Below are 20,230 nucleotides of genomic sequence, written 5' to 3'. Positions count from 1 at the left end.
TAAACTATGCTTAATGAGAGTTTTCACACAGTTTAATGTATTCTGAAGGCAATTCCCATGCCTTTCTGTAATGAATGAATACTGTAGTCTCTGCAATCAGTTACCATTTTCCTATCTAGAATAATGGTGTGCAACTGCTGTCTAAAACTGACAACTGTATCAGATAAAGTTATTAACATGCAATCACTTGTGATGTCGTTCAAGTGAGATGTATACACAACTCCAAGTAAATTTTTATTTCAAAGCAATATTTTTTCCACCAATTTTAAGAGCAAGTGAAGATTAGTAAAATAAAAGTGCCTGATACTGTGAGTGTAAAGAGGCAAGGAGTTATATTTTTAACCCTGCTGTTCCATTTTTGATAGCCATTTGCTAAACCGAGGTGAATGCAAGCAAGTCATTAGACAGACTCTACCAAAAATGTGTATCTAGCTACAAGAAATATTTAACAGTAGAGTTGCACATGACACTTTGTAATGGACTAATAATTGGACAATGTGTCAGGCCCATGACATGCTTTATTTACAGCTTATCTATTGTCATGTATTGTTAGGCATTCCACAACATTAGAATATATACCCGATAGCCATCTTGCATGTAGGTTTTTCTTCTTATTTAAAGATAATAAAATATTTTCACAGATGTGAATAGTTGTTTGCACGACTCATAGAGGAGTAAAGTTAATATTTTATGTGAAATTAGAGGAAAATGCTGAAACTGGTTTTGTACCATTATAACATTTAGCAATGTATAAGACTAAGTCTGATAGAAAGGTATGAGAGGCAAAGCTGCAGTCATAGCGAAAATATTTCAAAGATTTCCCACTTCACAGATACTACACACACACACACACACACACACACACACACACACACACACACACACACACACACACACACACACACACACCCACACTTTATTGCAGAACATTCTTAATGTGATAGACATCTTCTCAAAACTGCCATATGAGTGGATACACATAGTCACATATCTTGCTCATCGCTACAAATGCACACAATTTCGTGCCAAAGCAATTACAGCACAGGGCAGTATATACAGCGAAACTCCTCATGTAATGCCACACATCAGCACATTCACATTCCTTGCAATTGCTACATTTACTCATACAGATATCTGTATGCTGTACCTTCTACTGCTGGTTATCAGCCATTCAATGTCATTCCAAGCTAGCCTCCACATACAGCAAGTACACATGTGTACTCACCACACACAACACATACACATGCACATACATGCACACAGACATACACATGCAGACAATCTATACAGACTCACACATATGTACACACAGATGTGCTCACTCACACATAATACACTTCTTACATATTTATAGATAGCCTAAGCTCTTATGACTTACTCATCATGCAAAGACATGCTAACACCTAAACCACACATCTACAACTGGGTTTTAATACACCTGATCACCATCCATCAATTACCGTGCCAGCCCATACAGATACATGCCATATCCACATATGCAGACTAAAATGCTCACTTACACCCTTCACTTACTCTCATGTTTACCAACATATGTATATATATTAGTACTTACTGGTACACATATGCATGCCCCCACACATATCACAGCTCATGCTAAGAGTAAGAGCCATCACTGTAGCCATCAATGTCTGCATAATCAGTCAAGGCCTACTGATTTTCCTTGGCATGCATGTCTCATATGACTTGTGGGATGTAGCTGCTTGTTGTGTTCATGGTGGTATAGTGCAAGTGTGGACGGATGGGCAGGTGTGGCACTGCCTCCTATATATAGATATATATATATATATATATATATATATATATATATATATATATATATATATATATATATATTACTTATGCAGTACTATCTATGCAAACACACACCTCACTTACACACAGCAGCACATATTCATGTAAGTAAAATAAGAAGTAGATCTTCAGAACACAAATGAAAGTCCATAATGGATGTTATCTATTAAACTGACTTGCAGAGAAGTGTAGAAATAAAACAAATGAAGACAATAACATTTACAGTGAATCTTGAGAAAATACTGCAAAATCATAAAACTGTGGATACATTACACAAAGCTGATAATGAGCAAGCTCACTTCAAATTCAAATATCAGAGACTTTTTTGGACTCAACAGTACAACTATGTAAACTGTAGTCAAAGAAAACATAGCTGAATGATGTTCTAGAATGGAAATGGTAAGTCATATGGCTTGTAGACTGACATTTCAGAGTGTATGGAATAATTACATAACAGCAAAGTTCCCAGAAAAAATGCTTGGTCAAATAAACTGACAAGTATAAATGAAGTAAAATATATTTTAAAAAAAAAAGTTTGAGGGTGTCACTGAAAATGAAGGCAACAACTGGGAACTACAACTGTACCTGTGAGACATCAAGAGTTTCAGACTAAGGCTCCTGTACCCAAAGATAATTGGAGATCAATGAGCAGGGAGCAGTTGATGTACCTCAAAACCATATGGAAAGCTCATGTAGCATTATACATATTAACAACGTAGTAAGACTGCAAAATGGGTTGTAGAAACACCATTAAAAGCAAGCAGTCTAAGACATATAGAAATTTAAAGGTATACCAACAGATAAAGTCATGAGAAGAGCAATAAACTGCAAAATGTTCAGCTGTCAAATGGACAAGCAAAGGAAGGAACAAAGGAACATCTGGTAAACGTGCCCAGTTCTAAAGATGGCATTGCTGTACATTGCTGTCGACTTAAAATAACTTCAAATAGAAATCATGACTGAATCATGTTGAAATGCTAGAATTCTGTGTCAGAACTTCTGCTATATCATGTTGTAGGACTCTGTTGATAGTCTACATGGCTGATACACTGCAGTAAATAGCTGCTAAAAAACAGCTAAGTAATAAATGTGCAGCATGAAAACAATGGGTCATTCCAAGAAAAAAAAGATATAGAAATAGAAAGTAGCAAACTGTGACTCATAAAACTAGGTTGCCATTATCTTATCACACACATAACTCTGTGGTTAGTGAACAATTAACATTATTCTCACTATACTCAAAAAGAAAAGAGAGATGGAAGCTATTTCAGAAATCAGAAACAATACATGTGTTACTGAACATGGTGCAGAAGCATCCTTGAACAAAATGAAGAATACTGGCCCTATGGGTCCTGAAAAAACTGCAGGTGTTTCTTGTAATAAATCAAAAATAATATTGTCAACCCTTGTATAATGTTTTTAATTGATAATTGATTGAGCGTTATGAATTAGAAATATGGTAATGAGTGGCTGGGCTCACCTATTACAAAGGAAAGATGGTGACTTCAGATCCATATGATTAGTGACCTGTTTATTCAACAATAATGTATAATAAAGTTCTAGGTAATGATAGATTTGCTACATAAAGAAATGGGAGACCTTTTTTTTGTAGGCCAAGATCAGTGGGAATTTGTGAAAATAAGATCCTGTTTTATAACCTTTGTAAATTTCTTATAAACAACTAAATGATGTCTTAAATAAAGGTCAGATAATTTATATGGCATAACTGGTGTGAGGAAAAGCTCATGATATGATAAAATAGACTAATAGATTGTGTAAGTTGACTCAATTAAAAATTCACTGCTATCCAATTAAATTGACAAAAATGGTTATTTGATGGAATGCAGAGAGCTGGGTTGTGGTAAATGTTAACCTCACAACACGTTTCATTGATGGAATACCTCAGGGTTGAGTTATGACCATTATAATTTGGTAGCAAACTTTCAGATGTAAAAATAGGAAGTGGGATGCCACCTTTCAGTGATAAAGTATACAGAGAACTGCAAGAGAAATAGTAATGTTACCCCCCCCCACATACAAGCACGGTGGTGGTGCTGCGGTAGCGCTGTCGCCTCACAATAAGACGCTGTCCGGTTCGATTCTCAGCTAGAGCGTCTTCTGTGTGGAGACATGCGTGAATGGGTGTACCTTCATTGAAGGTTGTGCATCAGGCTGGTAACTCGGCATGTAAAAATCAGCTACCAATCATTAGCGGACCAGAGTTCCGCTGTGGCGACCCCTAACCGGGGAAAAAGCCGAAAGACACAACAACAACCCCCCACACACACATATAATGCTAAGATATGCATTATACAATGAAATGGTGTTATATTCAAATGAAATGCATTACAGTCCAGTAGGGATGTAAAATTGTTTATCATAAAAGCATTTTTAGCTGTAATGTGAGCTGCCAATCACAACAAAAATGTCTGTCACCATTTCCCGTTGCCACTAAGTAGCAGATAACAAGAACCATCTAATTTATACAAGAAACTAACATACCAGAAGGAGAAAAAAATTCCACAACACCATAAGGAATGCCAGGCACTAGAATGCACTCTTGACAGGTGAAGAATAAACCAAGAGTGTAAATGTATAATAGGAGGAGGGGATTATTTTTATAAATTACTTGAGTTAGAAACTAAAATGATTCTAAAATTTAAGACGTTGAAGCCCTTTGGACTTAATCTTGAACTGGGTATTTAATTAGTTTATTGTATATATATATATATATATATATATATATATATATATATATATATATATATATATATTTTTTTTTTTTTTGTTATGAATGCATTAATGATATGTTATATCTATATTTATATGTATAATTATTTTTGAGACAGTCTTACACAGTTAAAAGATTTTTAAATTAGAACTTTTTGTAAGAATGGTCACTTTAAATGTTAAGTATATTAATTGATTAATGAAGTTGTCTGTGCCAATTGCTATTAAATTAATGTGTGTATATATATATATATATATATATATATATCCATTGAAGAAGACACTTATTGTGATCTATTGAGGGCGAAAGGCCGAGGTACCAGAAACTGGTAAAAGTGCTGGATTCGTGTGTTGGAGTTGCTATTCTTATTATTTTTGTTGTGTTGGTGTTGTAAATGTATCTTCATCTTGTTCACCAGGCTTAAAGTTGCACCAGCTATATCCATGCATCATGCACACAACTGAAAACAAATGAGCATTACCCTCCCAAATACACTTGTTCACACACACACACACACACACACACACACACACACACACACACACACACACACACACACACACACACACACACGCGCGCGCGCGTGCGCACACACGTGGGTGTGCCCGTGCACACACATACCTAAATTATGTGATTATACAAACAGATACATGTCACTCAAATCACATTAAAGATAATTCAATAAATAAATTTCATGAAATAAGTGAAATATTTACAAACTATAGAAATAAAAACAAAATTGCATAATAGCCTGCTTCCTACCATGCCATTGATGTTAAAATCTGTCACAAGTGTGTTCTAATTTACAACTCAAGATAGTATCACAGAAATAAAAAATAAAAACAGTTCTACAACTGACAACAAACTCATAAAAGCTAATAAACCCAACTAAAAGAAAAAAGAGAGTTTAACAAGACTTTATAAATGACAGATAACTGGACCTCAATCAACCCAGAAGACAGCAAACTTAAATTATCTATCTACTATCCATCTATCTATCTATCTATCTATCTATCTATCTATCTATCTATCTATCTATCTATCTATCTATCTATCTATCAATCTATCTATCTATCTATCTATCTATCTATCTATCTATCTATTTAAGAGACATAATAAAAGACAAAACCAAGAGCAACTATAAAAAGGAAACAGATCCAAAGTCAAACTGCTAAAATTATTCAAGATTAAAAGCTGAGTATATAAAACCAGATAAATTGTTACTATTGGGATCCTTATAGACTTGAAAAAATCAGCACCCAAGAATGACTTGAAATTTCACAACTACATCAGCAAAGGTAGCTGGTTCCACTTTAATGGAGTATCATAAGAAAAAAGTAATCTTCACACATTTTCAGATTGGTATGTTAAATGGTCAGCAGCCCTGACCATGTAAGTACAGTTGCCTAGCTAGGACACTGGATCTCAGCAACTATTTTAGATAAGCAGGTTAAGGACAAGATTTTAAAGACACATCTGCTGCATTCAGAAAATTGTGTAAATCCTGAAGGAAGGGCTGCTGTTATGTGATAGGTCATCAATGCTCCATTTAACGGTCTGGCCACAGAAGTCTGTAGCTGCTGCAGTTGCACCAGGCCACCATCCATAATTCCAAGGTAGGGAGCATTACAGCAGTCCAGATGTAAAATAACCTGAGCTTGAGCCACATCTGAATATGGCATGAGGTTTTTGATCCAAGTTTATATTCTACAGATGAATATAAGATGTCCCAATGAAGACTGAGACTTTGTCTTTAAGTGTCAAACTATTATCAGGAAGTAAAAGAGACCTCAGGCAAAATTACTTATTTATTCATTTAGTTACTGTTGGTTCACCAGGTAGGTGGACTGGTCTATTGACCTTTTTCAGCTATGGTCAGAGACAAAAATACATTGCAGTCTTTCTAATTAAAATTATACACAGAATTAGTACATAACAAAGTTTAAAACATAATAGTAGGATAGGGTAGGAGTAAAATATCCAGTCAGAGTGCATTCAGAGAAGAAAAATATATAGACAAGATGCAAACTAGGAAATGCATAACATGTAGTGTAATCAAACATATACAAAAACTCCTATCTACATGTGAAATATATGCACAGAAAATGACACATTAGGAGGCTGGGAAAAGCTTCTTAAATGAGTTCTGTTCATGACATAGGATGCTAAGTTACCAAACCATTGTCATGGTACCACTTGCAAGTAGATTCAGTAAAGAGATGCTCTTTAAGCAAATAGATTTTCCTGTATATTATTAAAAGGAAAGCAGTGGAAGATATGACAGGTACGTGTTGGCATATATCAGCATAAAGTCAGTTGTCACTGGGGTGAGTTTAATATAGCCCAAATAGTCCTAAAGATTGGTGAAATCAAGTATAGACTCCAGAGTAAAGGAGATGCAAGCTTGATGTCATCACCATGTGATTTTTTTAAACACCTTTCTAGTTAAGGACTTCACCCAGTAACAACATGTACACCACGAAGAGAAACTGATATAAAACAGAGACATGAGGAACCATATATTTCAGTGACAAGAATCCAAAGAATTCATCACTCACACTACCCTCTAGGAGTTTTCAGAAAGGAAGTTACAAACTGCTTGATACCATTAACAGTGAAAGTACAATAACATTTCAAGTGTCCTGTTTAGTTGTGATTTTTCATGTTGCCATAGGTTATCCAGAAATCATAGAACAGCATTAATGAGAACAACCTTTGATCACCTGTCATCAAGTGACCATAAACTACTTGATTGAGGGCAATCTCAGTGCTGACAAAGTATTAAGAGGCTATGACATGTTGAAAAGGAGCACAACTGTGAATATGACATTTTGCCATCTACCTTCCCAATAAGTAGGAGATTGGAGACAGAGAAGTGATTCTCCAGTCACTTATGTGAAAGTTCAAGTTTTTCAAAGATTGGGGGTGATGGTATCCTCATTTAAAGAGGGTGGAAACAAGTTTGCCCAGTAAAGAGGGTGGAAACATGTTTGCCCAGTGATGACCTGGTGATCTAGACAGTAGTTAACCCTAGTGACACAAGGAAAGAAATAATCAACTTCTTAAGACTAGACCGCAACCCACAGTGAGCAGGTTGCACAGATGAACCACTCTTCATGACCTTGTCGTAGTCAACATGGTAAAACTCCACCCTGCAAAAAATTTGCCAAATTGATGAAACAACTACTGTACATCTCAAAGGATTAATCTGAAGAGAAGGCTTGTCTTATCTTGGCAACCTTATCTGAAAATATTCATGTGGCGTCCTCACAGTAATCTCAGGAAGAAACATTCCAAGCAACAAGAAAAGCTGGACTGCTCAACCTGCCAATCACATGAAAAAGTGTAGCCAAATGACTTATGTTGGCAGAAATCTTACCAGCTAGACAAGATACCTTGCTATGTGAGATTTCTATCTGGTATACAACATAATGCAGATCTAAACTTTAACATGTCCTTGAGAAAGCAACTGCTTTGCCATGTTCATGTCAATGTGCATTTCTATGTTTATAATTGCCAACCCAGTATTTTTGTTAGGTAATAGATCATGTCATTTATAAGTGGCGAAAGAACACCCCAGGTAACAGTAAGGGCCATTTTAAATCTCTATAATCTGGTCATGTATGGGATACATGGTCACTCACTTAATGATCATCACATCTCAATATCAGATCAGGTCAACATCAGAAGATGATGACCAATAGAGTCTACACTAGAAGTGACCCAGGCAGTGGACATTCCGGTTGAATGGTTTTCATATGATTTCTACTTTTCAGATGAAGCTGAAAATAATCCAATGAATGATTAAATGTATGGATGGCTGTGCTAACCACCTGAGTGAAGCTGAAGTTCTCTGCATGCCTCAGAAGCTCCATGCCAGGTTTGTAGTTTCACTGTCAGTAGAATCAAGCACCCAAGATCAGCCATCTAGGGAACTTATGCATAATGTCAAGGAGAAAATCAGCCAGTTCTTGCAGAAAAGCCCCTAGCTACCTTGTTTGATGGTACACCAGCAGGAATATTTAATTCACTCATATTTCAAGGGCATATTTAATGGAGTTAGACTATCAGCCTCAGCCTCAGTCAACTAGAAAACAGAAAGAAAACAAATGTCCACCCTGCATTTTACCCTACCTAGGGCTATGAATAACCAGTACATCTGGTACAATAGATGCTGCTATATGCAGGTTAATATTTTTAGCCAGCCAGTTATCCATAATAAATGCCAAGTCAACATTATGGTTTAAGAAGGATAGAATCACAGCTTATTTGGAATCGGCATTCAGTGTGTTGAAGGGAATGGTCCCAGACAAGGCTGTGTGGAGAGAAAGAGCCTACTGGTTGGTTAAGGATTACCATTTGACTCAAAAAGTAGCACCACCAAGTAGGAAGCACTCAATCTCAGTAGTGCTTCAAATTTCTGCAGTGCTGATAAATCTTTTCCCCAGCATGACACCTCGGCTCAGGGTGGGAGAAAAATTAGCAACATCCTGTGTTCTTCTGTTGAGTTTGAGCTGTGCACAATCTCTTACAATTTACCCTGAAGAACTATCATAGAAATTATGTAGGACACAAATATATACCAGTATAACAGTAAATCAGTTAATACTTCTAAAATGGAAAATTAAAAAAGTAGACAAAAACAAAACAAACAATAAGTATATTCAATGACTGTCATACAAATACAAGACTGACAACAGCACAATTGTATACAATGCTGAGGGAAAACAGTATGGAGTAAATCTGTAGAAAAAAAAGATAAATAACTCATCAGATGCAAATAAACAAACTGGCATCTTGGAATTTTGACAGTTTACAATGTAGACAGAGGGGCTAATGTAAGGGGTTGTGGTATGTGTGTGAAAGCGTTGGTGCCTTAAAATTAGAGGTAAAGTTAAGGGTTAGGTAAGGCATAGTTTCATGTTGTGCATATTTTTAATCTGTTTTTATGGGTCTGGCTTTGTCGTGTGTAATGGTAGAGCTGCAGAGTTTTTTTGTAAGGTAAGATAAGGTAAGGTGCAGAGTTATGGTTAGAGTTTTTTTGTAAGGTAAGATAAGGTAAGGTGCAGAGTTATGGTTAGCATGCATTAGTAAGGTGGTACAGTGATGTAGTAACAGCACCCCCCCCTCACTGACCCACATGGTGAGTATCAGGATATATGTGCTACCTGTGAGAGGGAACTCTTCACTGAGACACTCCAGATTCTTCCTTTAAACAGAGACGTAGGGTGAAGCCTGAAATATCAGTGAGACAAGGGAGGAAGGTGTGCTCATTGAGCTCATTCTGAGAGACGGCCCACAGTGGGGAAGTGTCGCCTTCATGAAGGCAGAGTTGAGAAGAGGCAAAGAAAGTGCTAAAAAATGGGATCTGAAGTAGGAGAGAGGTCACCAGTATATGTGAGCACTTTAAGCACATAAAAAAGCTGTTTGTAACAGAGCAGATTTCTTACACTGCATAGAGGTTACTGTCGGGACATGAATGGTCATAAGACACTGCACCCTTGGAATATCTTTGATTCTATGAATTGATTCACAGATCTGTTCTGAATTAGAAGGAGCAGAATGATAAGTTTTACAAGTCATAATACATACAAAATTGGAGTATAATACATATCAGTAAAAACAAAATGAAAACTCCAGTAAAGCTAGAACTTCCACTGAGTGACCTCCCAAACCTCTTGTATCAGAGGGACATGGGATATATGCAAATGACCCTTATGAACATCAGGTTTTTCAGCTTATTGGCGATTCCGAATGCCCATGACTTGTTTTGTCATTTCAATGGAAAATTTCAGGCCAATAAAGCCAAACCCCACTAGCTGTGGATATGCATATTTCAGCCTTGTTATGACCTCATCAGCACAGCACAAGCAGAGTGCTTGACTAAGCATTAGGAACACAGGGCTGTAATACCCAACTGATGTCCATTAGCATTAGGGTCACTGCAAAAATATCCCAAACAACAAACTAAAACAATGAGTGAGAAGGTCACTGAAAAAACAATCAGTAAAAACAAAATGAAAACTCCAGCTAGTGGGGTTTGACTTTATTGGCCTGAAATTTTCCATTGAAATGACGAAACAAGTCATGGGCATTCAGAATTGCCAATTAGCTGAAACACCTGATGTTCATAAGGGTCATTTGCATATATCCCATGTGCCTCTGATACAAGAAGTTTGGGAGGTCACTCAGTGGAAGTTCTAGCTTTACTGGAGTTTTCATTTTGTTTTAACTTTCGGTTAAGTGCACTTTCACATGTGGGTCTTCTTCTCTTTTTTGAAGATATGTACTTTCGATGAAGAGAAGTAGACCCATATATATATATATATATATATATATATATATATATATATATATTATTTAAACATGCTAGGACTCTGTGATGTGAATGTTAGTCAGCCACGTATTCATTGACTAAGACAAATGTTTTAACTATCTCCTCACTGATGTTTGGATCCCAAACACGCATACCTGAGTGTATTAGTGAAATGTAACTACATCTTTGTGGTATCAGACAGAAGGGAATGTGGGGTTTCATCAAAGCAGCACCTTTCTTGGGTTAATCGTCATTGAATCGGAGTAATATTCTTTGCTGTTATAGGTCATGTATTGTTAGCCTTTTTTTCAGTAAAGTTATTTAAAAAAAAACACATTCAAAAATTTGCCAATTTCAGTTGCTGAATTGCAAAATACATTCCTTTGTTAGAGGTTTGGTGACATATCTCTCAACTGTCCAGATTTTTGCAGAATGTCCAGATTTTTGTCAAATATTTTTGGTCCATTCCTCATAAAATCTGACCTTTTCTGGAAAATCACTGAGGATTAAAGTCACTACATAATAACAAAACTTTGAGTGTTAGACTTCAAACCTTTCAAAAATACATGCTAATGCAAAAGCTGTCATCCTATCAACTTTCTAAGCAATATTTAAAAAGTATGCCTACTTTTGGATCTTTGTTCCCCCCCCCAATTAGTTTTGGCTTTGTCCAGATTTCTTCTGCTAAGAGGTATATTTGGTGATATACAGTGGATATAAAAAGTGTACACACCCCTGTTAAAATGCCAGTTTTTTGTGATATAAAAAATGAGACCACAATAAATAATTTAAAAACTTTTCCCACCTTTAATGTGACCTGTACACTTCAATTGAAAAACAAAAAAATCTGTTAGGGGAAAAAATATAAAAAATAAAAAAACAGCCAATAAACTGGTAGCATAAGTGTGCACACCCTTAAACTAATACCTTGTTGAAGCACCTTTTGATTTAATTACAGCATTCAGTCTTCTTGGGTAGGAGTCTATCAGCATGGGACTTCTTGACTTGGCAATATTTGCCCATTCTTCCTTGCAAACATGCTCCAAATCTGTCAGATTGCGAGGGCATCTCTTGTGCACAGCCCTATTTAGGCCACCCCACAGATTTCCTATTGGATTTAGGTCTGGGCTCTGGATGGGCCATTCCAAAACTTTAATTTTCTTTTGGCAAAGCCATTCTTTTGTTGATTTGGATGTATGCTTGGGGTCATTGTCATGTTGAAAGGTGAAATTCCTCTTCATCTTCAGCTTTCTAACAGACACCTGAATGTTTTGGGACAAAAGTGATTGGTATTTGGAACTGTTCACAGTTCCCTTCACCTTGACTAAAGCCCTAGTTCCAGCTGAAGAAAAGCAACCCAAAGCATGATACTGCCACCACCACCATACTTCACCATGGGGATGGTGTTCTTTTGGTGATGCGAAGTGTTGTTTTTGCACCAAATGTACCTTTTAGAATTGTGATCAAAAAGTTCAACCTTGGTCTGAGACCATAACACATATTCCCACATGCTTTTGGGAGACGATGTATTGTTTTGCAAATTTTAGCTGGGCCTGGATGTTTTTCTGTGTAAGAAAAGGCTTCTGTCTTTCAACCCTACCCCATAGTCCAGACATTTGTAGAATATGTGAGATTGTTGTCACATGTAGTACACAACCAGTACTTGCCAGAAATTCCTGCAGCTCCTTCAGTTTTGCTGTAGGTCTCTTGGCAGCCTCTCTGACCAGTTTTTGTCTTGTCTTTTCATCAGTTTTGGAGGGATGTCCATTTCTTTGCAACATCACTGTTGTCCCATATTTTCTCCACTTTTTGATGACTGTACTCACTGTGTTCCATGGTATATCCAATGCTGTGGAAATTTTTTTGTACCCCTTCTCCTGACTGATACCTTTCAGCAATGAGATCCCTTTGATGCTTTGTATGCTCTTTGCAAACCATGGCTTTTGCTGTAGCAGGTGACTGAGTAAATGTCAGGAAAATCCTACTATGATAGCTGAACTTTATTTGGGGTTAATCAGAGTCTCTTTAATTGATGGCAGGTGTGTACCCATGAAGACTGAATGCTGTAATTAAATCAAAAGGTCTTCAACTAAGTATTAGTTTAAGGGTGTGCACACTTATGCAACCAGCTTATTGTATGTTTTTTTTATTTTTTATATTTTTTCCCTAACAGATTTGTTTGTTTTTCAATTGAATTGTACAGGTTATAGGTCGCATTAAAGGTGGAAAATTTTTTGAAATGATTTATTGTAGTCTCATTTTATTATATCACAAAAACCTGGCATTTTAACAGGGGTGTGTACACTTTTTATATCCACTGTAAGAGTGATGCACATCTATGCATATGGCATAAAAGAGGAGAAAAGGTATTATATTTTACCTTGAACGTGATTTTAATGCAGTAAAAGTGAGATTATCCATGAGAATAAAAGTGGTAATCTAATGTAACAGGAACATGAAACTCATTAGGGTGATAATATCAGTATCAAAACCTTGCAATGGGCTATACTGTTTTACAAAGTACTTTCAAATACCTGTATGAACCAACTGCAATTGCAATGTTAACATTTTTAATTTCTACTAGCTTTACTTTGAGAAAGAAACCTAGCATTATTATTGTCAGATCAGTACACCTAAAATAGTTATGCCCCATTACACAAATATTTCCTTAATATGAAAAAAAATTATGTAGAATACACTATTTATTTTGTATGTCTTTGAATAAATCTGTTTTAATATCACAATCTGTGTTAAAAAATAGTATAGCTACAGAGGGTTTTGGAAGGGGGGGGTGTCTGCAGACAGTGCTGTCCACTGCTGAAGCTGTCAAAACACAGGACCAAACTTGCATCTTCTCCCTTCTGTAAATAGTATATGTATCAGAATTCAAAAAATGTGTCTATCAGGGTTAATTTCCTCATAGCAGAACTACTGACAATGATCCATACTACTGTACAAAGACTTGCACAGCTTCTTTAGCCATAATGTACATGTCCAGCCTTATTTTATTATTATCTTTGTAGTAAAGTGCAGTGTAAATATACCAGTCCTATCAGTTCCAGTTTGCTTGCAAACATGCCTGTCCTATATAATCTCAGTATGACGTTAACTAATTATTATGGAGTTATGAAAATGTTAACCTGAATTCATAAATGTATTCTTGGCTGTAGTAATCATGTACACTGGGCTGAATTTTATGCTGTTAAATATGCTGATTGTATGGTGTAAACTGTACTTTTTGACCATTTTTACCTTATCTATTCATGCCTGAATGCAATAGGCTCCAATTCACAAGTGTGTGACCCAACATTGACAGTTCCAGTAGTTTGAAGCTACAGATAAAATAAAAATACTGAATTCTGAAAGTTGCTGTCATACCTTTAAAGTGATTTTTGCAGGGTGTTTCCCCCTTGTACTTATGAAGTGACTAGCTGTGCCCCCATACCTCTGCTACTTACATACTTTAATTCAGAGGTCACTGTGCCTTGGAGTAAGGGAAACATTGCAACCCCAAACCTAGTATATATTCCACCTTATTCATACTTCCATGCATCCATGCTTACATGCCATTTCAGTCTGGCAGACATGGATTTAATTAGTAATCAGGAAATGAAAATAGGCTGTCAGGCCTTTTTTCCATATCTCACACACACACACACACACACACACACACACACACACACACACACACACACACACATAAAATAGAACCTTGGTGTATTTATTGGAAAGTACTTTTTAATTAAATCCAGATAAAGAAATTTTGTAGAAAATTAGTCTATTCGTGTTTCATCAGTGAACGTGTTTTATTTTTCTTACTATAATTTTTTCCCACAGTTTTATACCTTCCAGCTGACAGGGACAGTCTGCTCCCATTATTTTTAACCTTAGTGTCCCAGGTACTATAACTCAGAATTAAGACTATCATGACTATAGATGGGTTGTGAAAAGGGTGGGAAAAAATGGATTGTAAACTCCATCATCATCATATATACTTTTGTATACACCAGAGATTTTTTTTATTTATTTATTTTTTTTTTGTAGATGACCAAAGGAGGCATAGCTTCTGGCATCACTGTATGTAATGTCAGACTGTTCCAGCCCTACCCGCTAATGTCAAATTTTTAATGGATGTGAATATGAATGTTTTTCTACTCCATTAGGTATCTGGTTTAAGAAAGCCCAAACTGTATTATTTGGTTTTGGATATCCTACATACACAAGACAGGAGCATATGATACCTTGCACATTGTCAGTGACAATTCTAAACTGCATACAGCTTTAAGTTTAAATAAATATAAAAAACGTCTTACATGAATTTTAGGGCACTGGGATACAGTAACGTTTCATTTTAAAAGCAGGACACGGGATCCAAACAAGTCAGAATTTATTTTAGCAATAACCCACAACTATGCATGGGTATATCAGGACTTATCCATGGTTGGTATGGTTTGATTATGAGACCAAAGCCCGAATGATTAAACAAAGCCATCCACAAACAAGAGTGGGTCCTCCCCGCAGTTGGGTGGGCGTTCGAAAGACATGTGTAAATGGGCGTGCCTTCGTTGAAGGTTGAACGTCGAGCTGGCACCTCGGCGTTCATGAAAATCTACTGCCAATCGTTAGCAGACCGGAGTTCCGCTGTGGCGACCCCCTAACCAGGAAAAGCCAAAAGACAACAACATACAATTACATTATTTAAGAAAGAAACTGCTTACATTTGTATAAGGGCATTTCATTTTTCTTCTGCATTCTCTTCCTTACACTGATGTACTGCACATGCTTATGGAATGTATAGTCCCACAACTGCACAGTACATCAGTACAGTGCAGGAGAAGTAAGTGAAAAAACAGAAAATCCATTGTTGTTTATTTTTTAACACACTTAAAAAACAATTTTTATGAGGAACAGCGCAAAAATATAAGGAAAATCAAATAGATTTCTGTTTGTTTAGATTTAAAGAATGTAAGTGATTTTCTTATATTTTGTTCCGTTCCTCAGCATATACCAATAGAAAATCTGGCCTCTCAATGTTACATCAGCAGCCATATTTTTTCTTTTGGTATATGCTTGATTTACAGCTGGCATGCTGAGTTGGATATCCAATAAGTCTGCAGATTTTTGGATAGTACTGAGCCTTTATTGTATAGTTATGTAAGTTACAAATATTACCAGTATCTAACATAATATAATAAAGAACTCTGATGCCAGAAATGTTAGTGAAGTAATTAGATGGCAAAATGAAGAATAACAAATATGCCTACCCATGTAAAGTATGTATGTGGCTTCACAATAGTGAAATATGTGGCTTCACAGTAGTCATATCACACAAAGTTAGATGATACTTGTATGATGTATTTATTTTCTTGAAGAAACATGTATGCCATGTTATTTTATCTGTCAGTCATGCTAAATAAATAATCAATTCTTTTTTTCTTTCTTTTACAAATAAATTTCATAAGGTGTCTCCATGCCGATTCCTGTTTTTGGCCTACGAGATTATTCAAAAGTATTTAAAAAAGACAGCTGCTTGCTGACTGATGACAACTTTGTCTTGGTGGGATCTTTTGTGGCATTCTTCATACCTCTGATAATAATGATTGTCACTTACTTTTTGACAATACGAGCACTTCAGAAGGAAGCAACTCTTTGTTTTGAAGAGCTGGAGCCTAGAAACAAGTGGACTGCCTTTAGTTTCTTCCCTCAGAGCTCACTTTCATCAGAAAGACTATTTCAGAGGTGCTTAAATCGAGAACTGGGAGCATATGGGAGGAGGACGATGCAATCAATTAGCAATGAGCAGAAAGCTTCAAAGGTACTTGGTATAGTTTTCTTCCTATTTGTTGTAATGTGGTGCCCATTTTTTATCACAAATGTGATGGCTGTCATCTGCAAGGATACCTGCAGTGAACAAATAATAGGTGATTTGCTCAATGTGTTTGTCTGGATTGGATATCTTTCCTCAGCTGTCAATCCACTGGTGTATACACTATTCAACAAGACCTACCGTTCTGCTTTTTCCCGTTACATTCAATGCAAATACAAGGAAGAAAAGAAGCCATTGCAGTTGATATTAGTAAACACTATTCCTGCTGTGGCTTACAACTCCAGTCAGATTCAGCTTGCTCAGATGAAAAGTTTAAAGAAAGGAGCTCACAAGATGGCAAAGGAGTTTTCTATGGTTACTCTAGGACTACATAATTTAGATAAAATGTCAAAGCCAGATATCAACCAAGTGAGTGAAAAGGTTAGCTGTGTTTGATTGTGCTGGAAGAGTGGTAACCATGGCAACCATGATGCCGGCACAGAGACATTTTCAGCTAAGTAAGAGAAGATGCTGCAATGACATATTACTAAGAACAAAAAAAATAGCTTTGTCCAGGGGAAAACCTTTCAGCATAATCTGTATATGCCTTCTGTCAAATTTCCAATACAAGGGATGTAGACATTACAAGAAACATGCAAAGGTTTCATGAAAAATTCAGGTTCACAGAAATTTTCTGAAGCTAGGTTATTAAATGCTATTTTTCAGAAACAGAATGATTTTTTTGAAAAAAGATGTTTCTAAAAAACAATTTCTCTTAATGAATTAGTATGTGAAAACTGACCAGTTAAAATAAAGTAAAAATTGTTGTGTCTAACATTTCAATTAACTGAAGCAAAATGTTTACAGCAGAACTGTATACACTATTTCATATGATTTTCATTATTTCAGCAGTTTTGTATTGTGTTTCCTAAATATACATTTTTAAACAAATATTCTAAAAGATAGAGAAGAGTGTTTGTAAAACTCATGATGTGCTTCAGTTCACAAAAGACCATTAATGAAATATCAATTTCAATTTCATTTTATGAAAAACAATTTGAAATCTTTAGCAACATCATCACACCCTATTCAACACAAAATGGTTGCCTTGTTTCTGCCTTTAAAGTTTACAAAATGGTTGTGAGTGGTGCAATAAGCATATATGTGAAGTGTCATGTGTTGAAACATTTAAATACAGACATAGCAATACACTGGCAATGTAAGTTCTGTTGCAGAATATACATTGAGCTGTGAAACTGATAAAAAGAATAAGTGTATTTCAATTTGCACAAGGTTGTGTAGTTTATTAGAGAGTCTTGGTTATATGGATTTGTATGAACTTGTTTTTAAATGTTGTGTTCAAATGTCAATGGGCTGTTTGTCATTTTCTGTATAGTTCAAGCTAATTACCTACAGACAAGTTGCCCATTAAGGTTCCAAAGACATTATTATTATTACATGTATGTTTTCTTTCCACTGTTCCAAATGGCCTCTTCAAAACATTGCTAGTGCTGCAAGATAATCAACTACAGTAATCTCTCAGATTAACCTTTAGGTGATATTAAATTATTTATGCATACTGGAACATCTTTGTAAGAAAGAAAAACAATGTTTTGTTTCATGAACATTTTGCTTTGTATAACATCAAACTGTAAGAACAAATATTTATGTGAAATATAAAATGTATTTTCTTTGTGCACTTGCTCAGGCTTGTCCCTTTTATTGCTTATTGTGCAGTCACACCTCATATAGTCTGTACAAAATTGTCATAATGGTTTAACAGACATATTCTACAGTTATGTCCAATCAAAATATGCTATAGCTTCCTCATTTAACCTAGTTTTAAATGACCAGTTAGTGACATTTGACTAGTCAACAGTCAGTATACTTGATTTCCTTAATGTCTTGCACAGTCAGCGAAATGCCTCAGTTTCATGTTTGCATGTATTAATTTACTGCTGTCTCTGTTTTTTTCTGTTTTTTTTTCAACTATGTTCTTATTTTGGAAACATGGAAACTGCTAGGTACCATTTGTTAATAATATCAAATTGGGTGAATGTTATAACATAGGAGCAAGACAAATAATCTCACTGAACATCTACAAGTGATGATACACTATTTTGTCTTAATTGTGAAAGAAGTCAAGCAAGCAACTCATCTCAACTTCCCCTGTTTATCTTAGTGGTCAGTTGCAAGTGAAACTTCTTAGTTGGAGTCTTAAGTAAAAAAATAAAATCCACGAACTGTCAGTTACGTCATGCATGCACAATGTCTACAATGTATTATACACAAAATATTATCACTCAGAAGGAATGTGGATACACAGCATCCAAGTACAAATCTGTAGAGATCATATGGAATCCAAGTTTAACCCTTTATATGCTAATTTAGTTAACTGAGAAATTTAACTCACTACCAATGACCATTAATGCAACTCTGTCATTCAAAGTTTTGTGGTCTATGAAATTAGTACATGGAAAACTGTATAGGTTCATAGGTTCATAGGTTGGTACTGGGCTATCTGCCCGAAGGCATATATTAGCCCAGCCATGTTGTGCGGTATTCACCGCCCCTTTAGTAGTTCCCTAGACCCTTGTACTAGCAGCTAGTACCCTTGGCCCCTATCTAGTAGTGCTGTTGGTGTGATCCCCGGTGTGAACTTTCTGTTACCCATCCACTCATCAAGGTTCCTCTTGAAGAGTGATAGTGAGGGGCTCTGTCTTATGTAGATCGGGACCCTGTTCCATAGTAAGGGAAGTCTTTGCGAAGGAAATCTATCCCTCCAGCATGTTCTATTCATTGTTGTGTTGAGGTTTATATCCCTTGAGCGTGTAGCTCGAGTAGATTTGGTTTTGCTAAGATGGAGCATGTTCAACAATTCTGGGTTGGACATGGCTCTATACGTTAGACAGAGATCACCTCTGAGAAAGTGGTATGCAACAGAGAACAGTCTTAGCTTTTTCAATTGTGCTGCATAGGGCAACTGTTTGAGGCCAGTAATCCTCTTGGTTAGGTACCTTTGTGGTCTCTCCAGCTGCTGGAGATGTCTAGCCAGGTACATTCCAATTGGTGCATTGTACTCAATAATGGGTCTGATGAGGGAAGAGTAGAGGGGCACCATTACATCCTTAGATCTTGATGCAAACCCTTTTGTGATCAGATGGGTCACATAGAAGGATTTTCTAACCACTTTGGCAACATGGTTATCAAAGAAAAGCTGACTATCTACTTGGGTCCCTAGATCCCTTATTTCTCCTTCAGATTTCAGGGGATTACCTCCTATGTTGTAGTTTGCGGGTACTCTGTTTTTTCCAAAGGGGATTACTACACATTGTTTTGCATTTAGCTTGAGACCATGGCTTTGACACCATGCATCAGTCTCATTTAGGCCCTTCTGGAGGATCTCCATGTCGGCCGGAGACTCTATTATAGCACACAGTTTGCAGTCGTCCGCAAACTTAGTCAGCCACAGCCCTTCCATGCTTGCCTGTACTTCTGAGAAGTATATGCCAAACAGGAGGGGCCCCAGGACAGAGCCCTGAGGCACACCACTCATTACTGGTCT

The 20,230-nt window shown here is 36.4% G+C and overlaps 1 protein-coding gene across 1 annotated transcript in view; it reads left to right on the top strand.

Moving 5' to 3' along the window:
- HTR2A (5-hydroxytryptamine receptor 2A) overlaps positions 1–18,368 on the top strand; it is a 777,564-nt gene extending 759,196 nt beyond the window's left edge. Inside the window, exon 3 of the mRNA XM_044071590.1 lies at positions 16,322–18,368. Within this exon, the coding sequence (XP_043927525.1) occupies positions 16,322–17,121 (800 nt within the window). The 3' untranslated portion in view covers positions 17,122–18,368. The remainder of the gene's footprint in view (positions 1–16,321) is intronic.
- The last annotated feature ends 1,862 nt before the right edge of the window (positions 18,369–20,230 follow it).

Source organism: Protopterus annectens, chromosome 5.part0 (genome assembly GCF_019279795.1).
Source record: "Protopterus annectens isolate FY-2018-M chromosome 5.part0, PAN1.0, whole genome shotgun sequence".
NCBI lineage: Eukaryota > Metazoa > Chordata > Ceratodontiformes > Protopteridae > Protopterus > Protopterus annectens.
The sequence above is the reverse complement of the archived record's forward strand: the minus strand, read 5'-3'. Positions and strand labels throughout refer to the sequence as shown.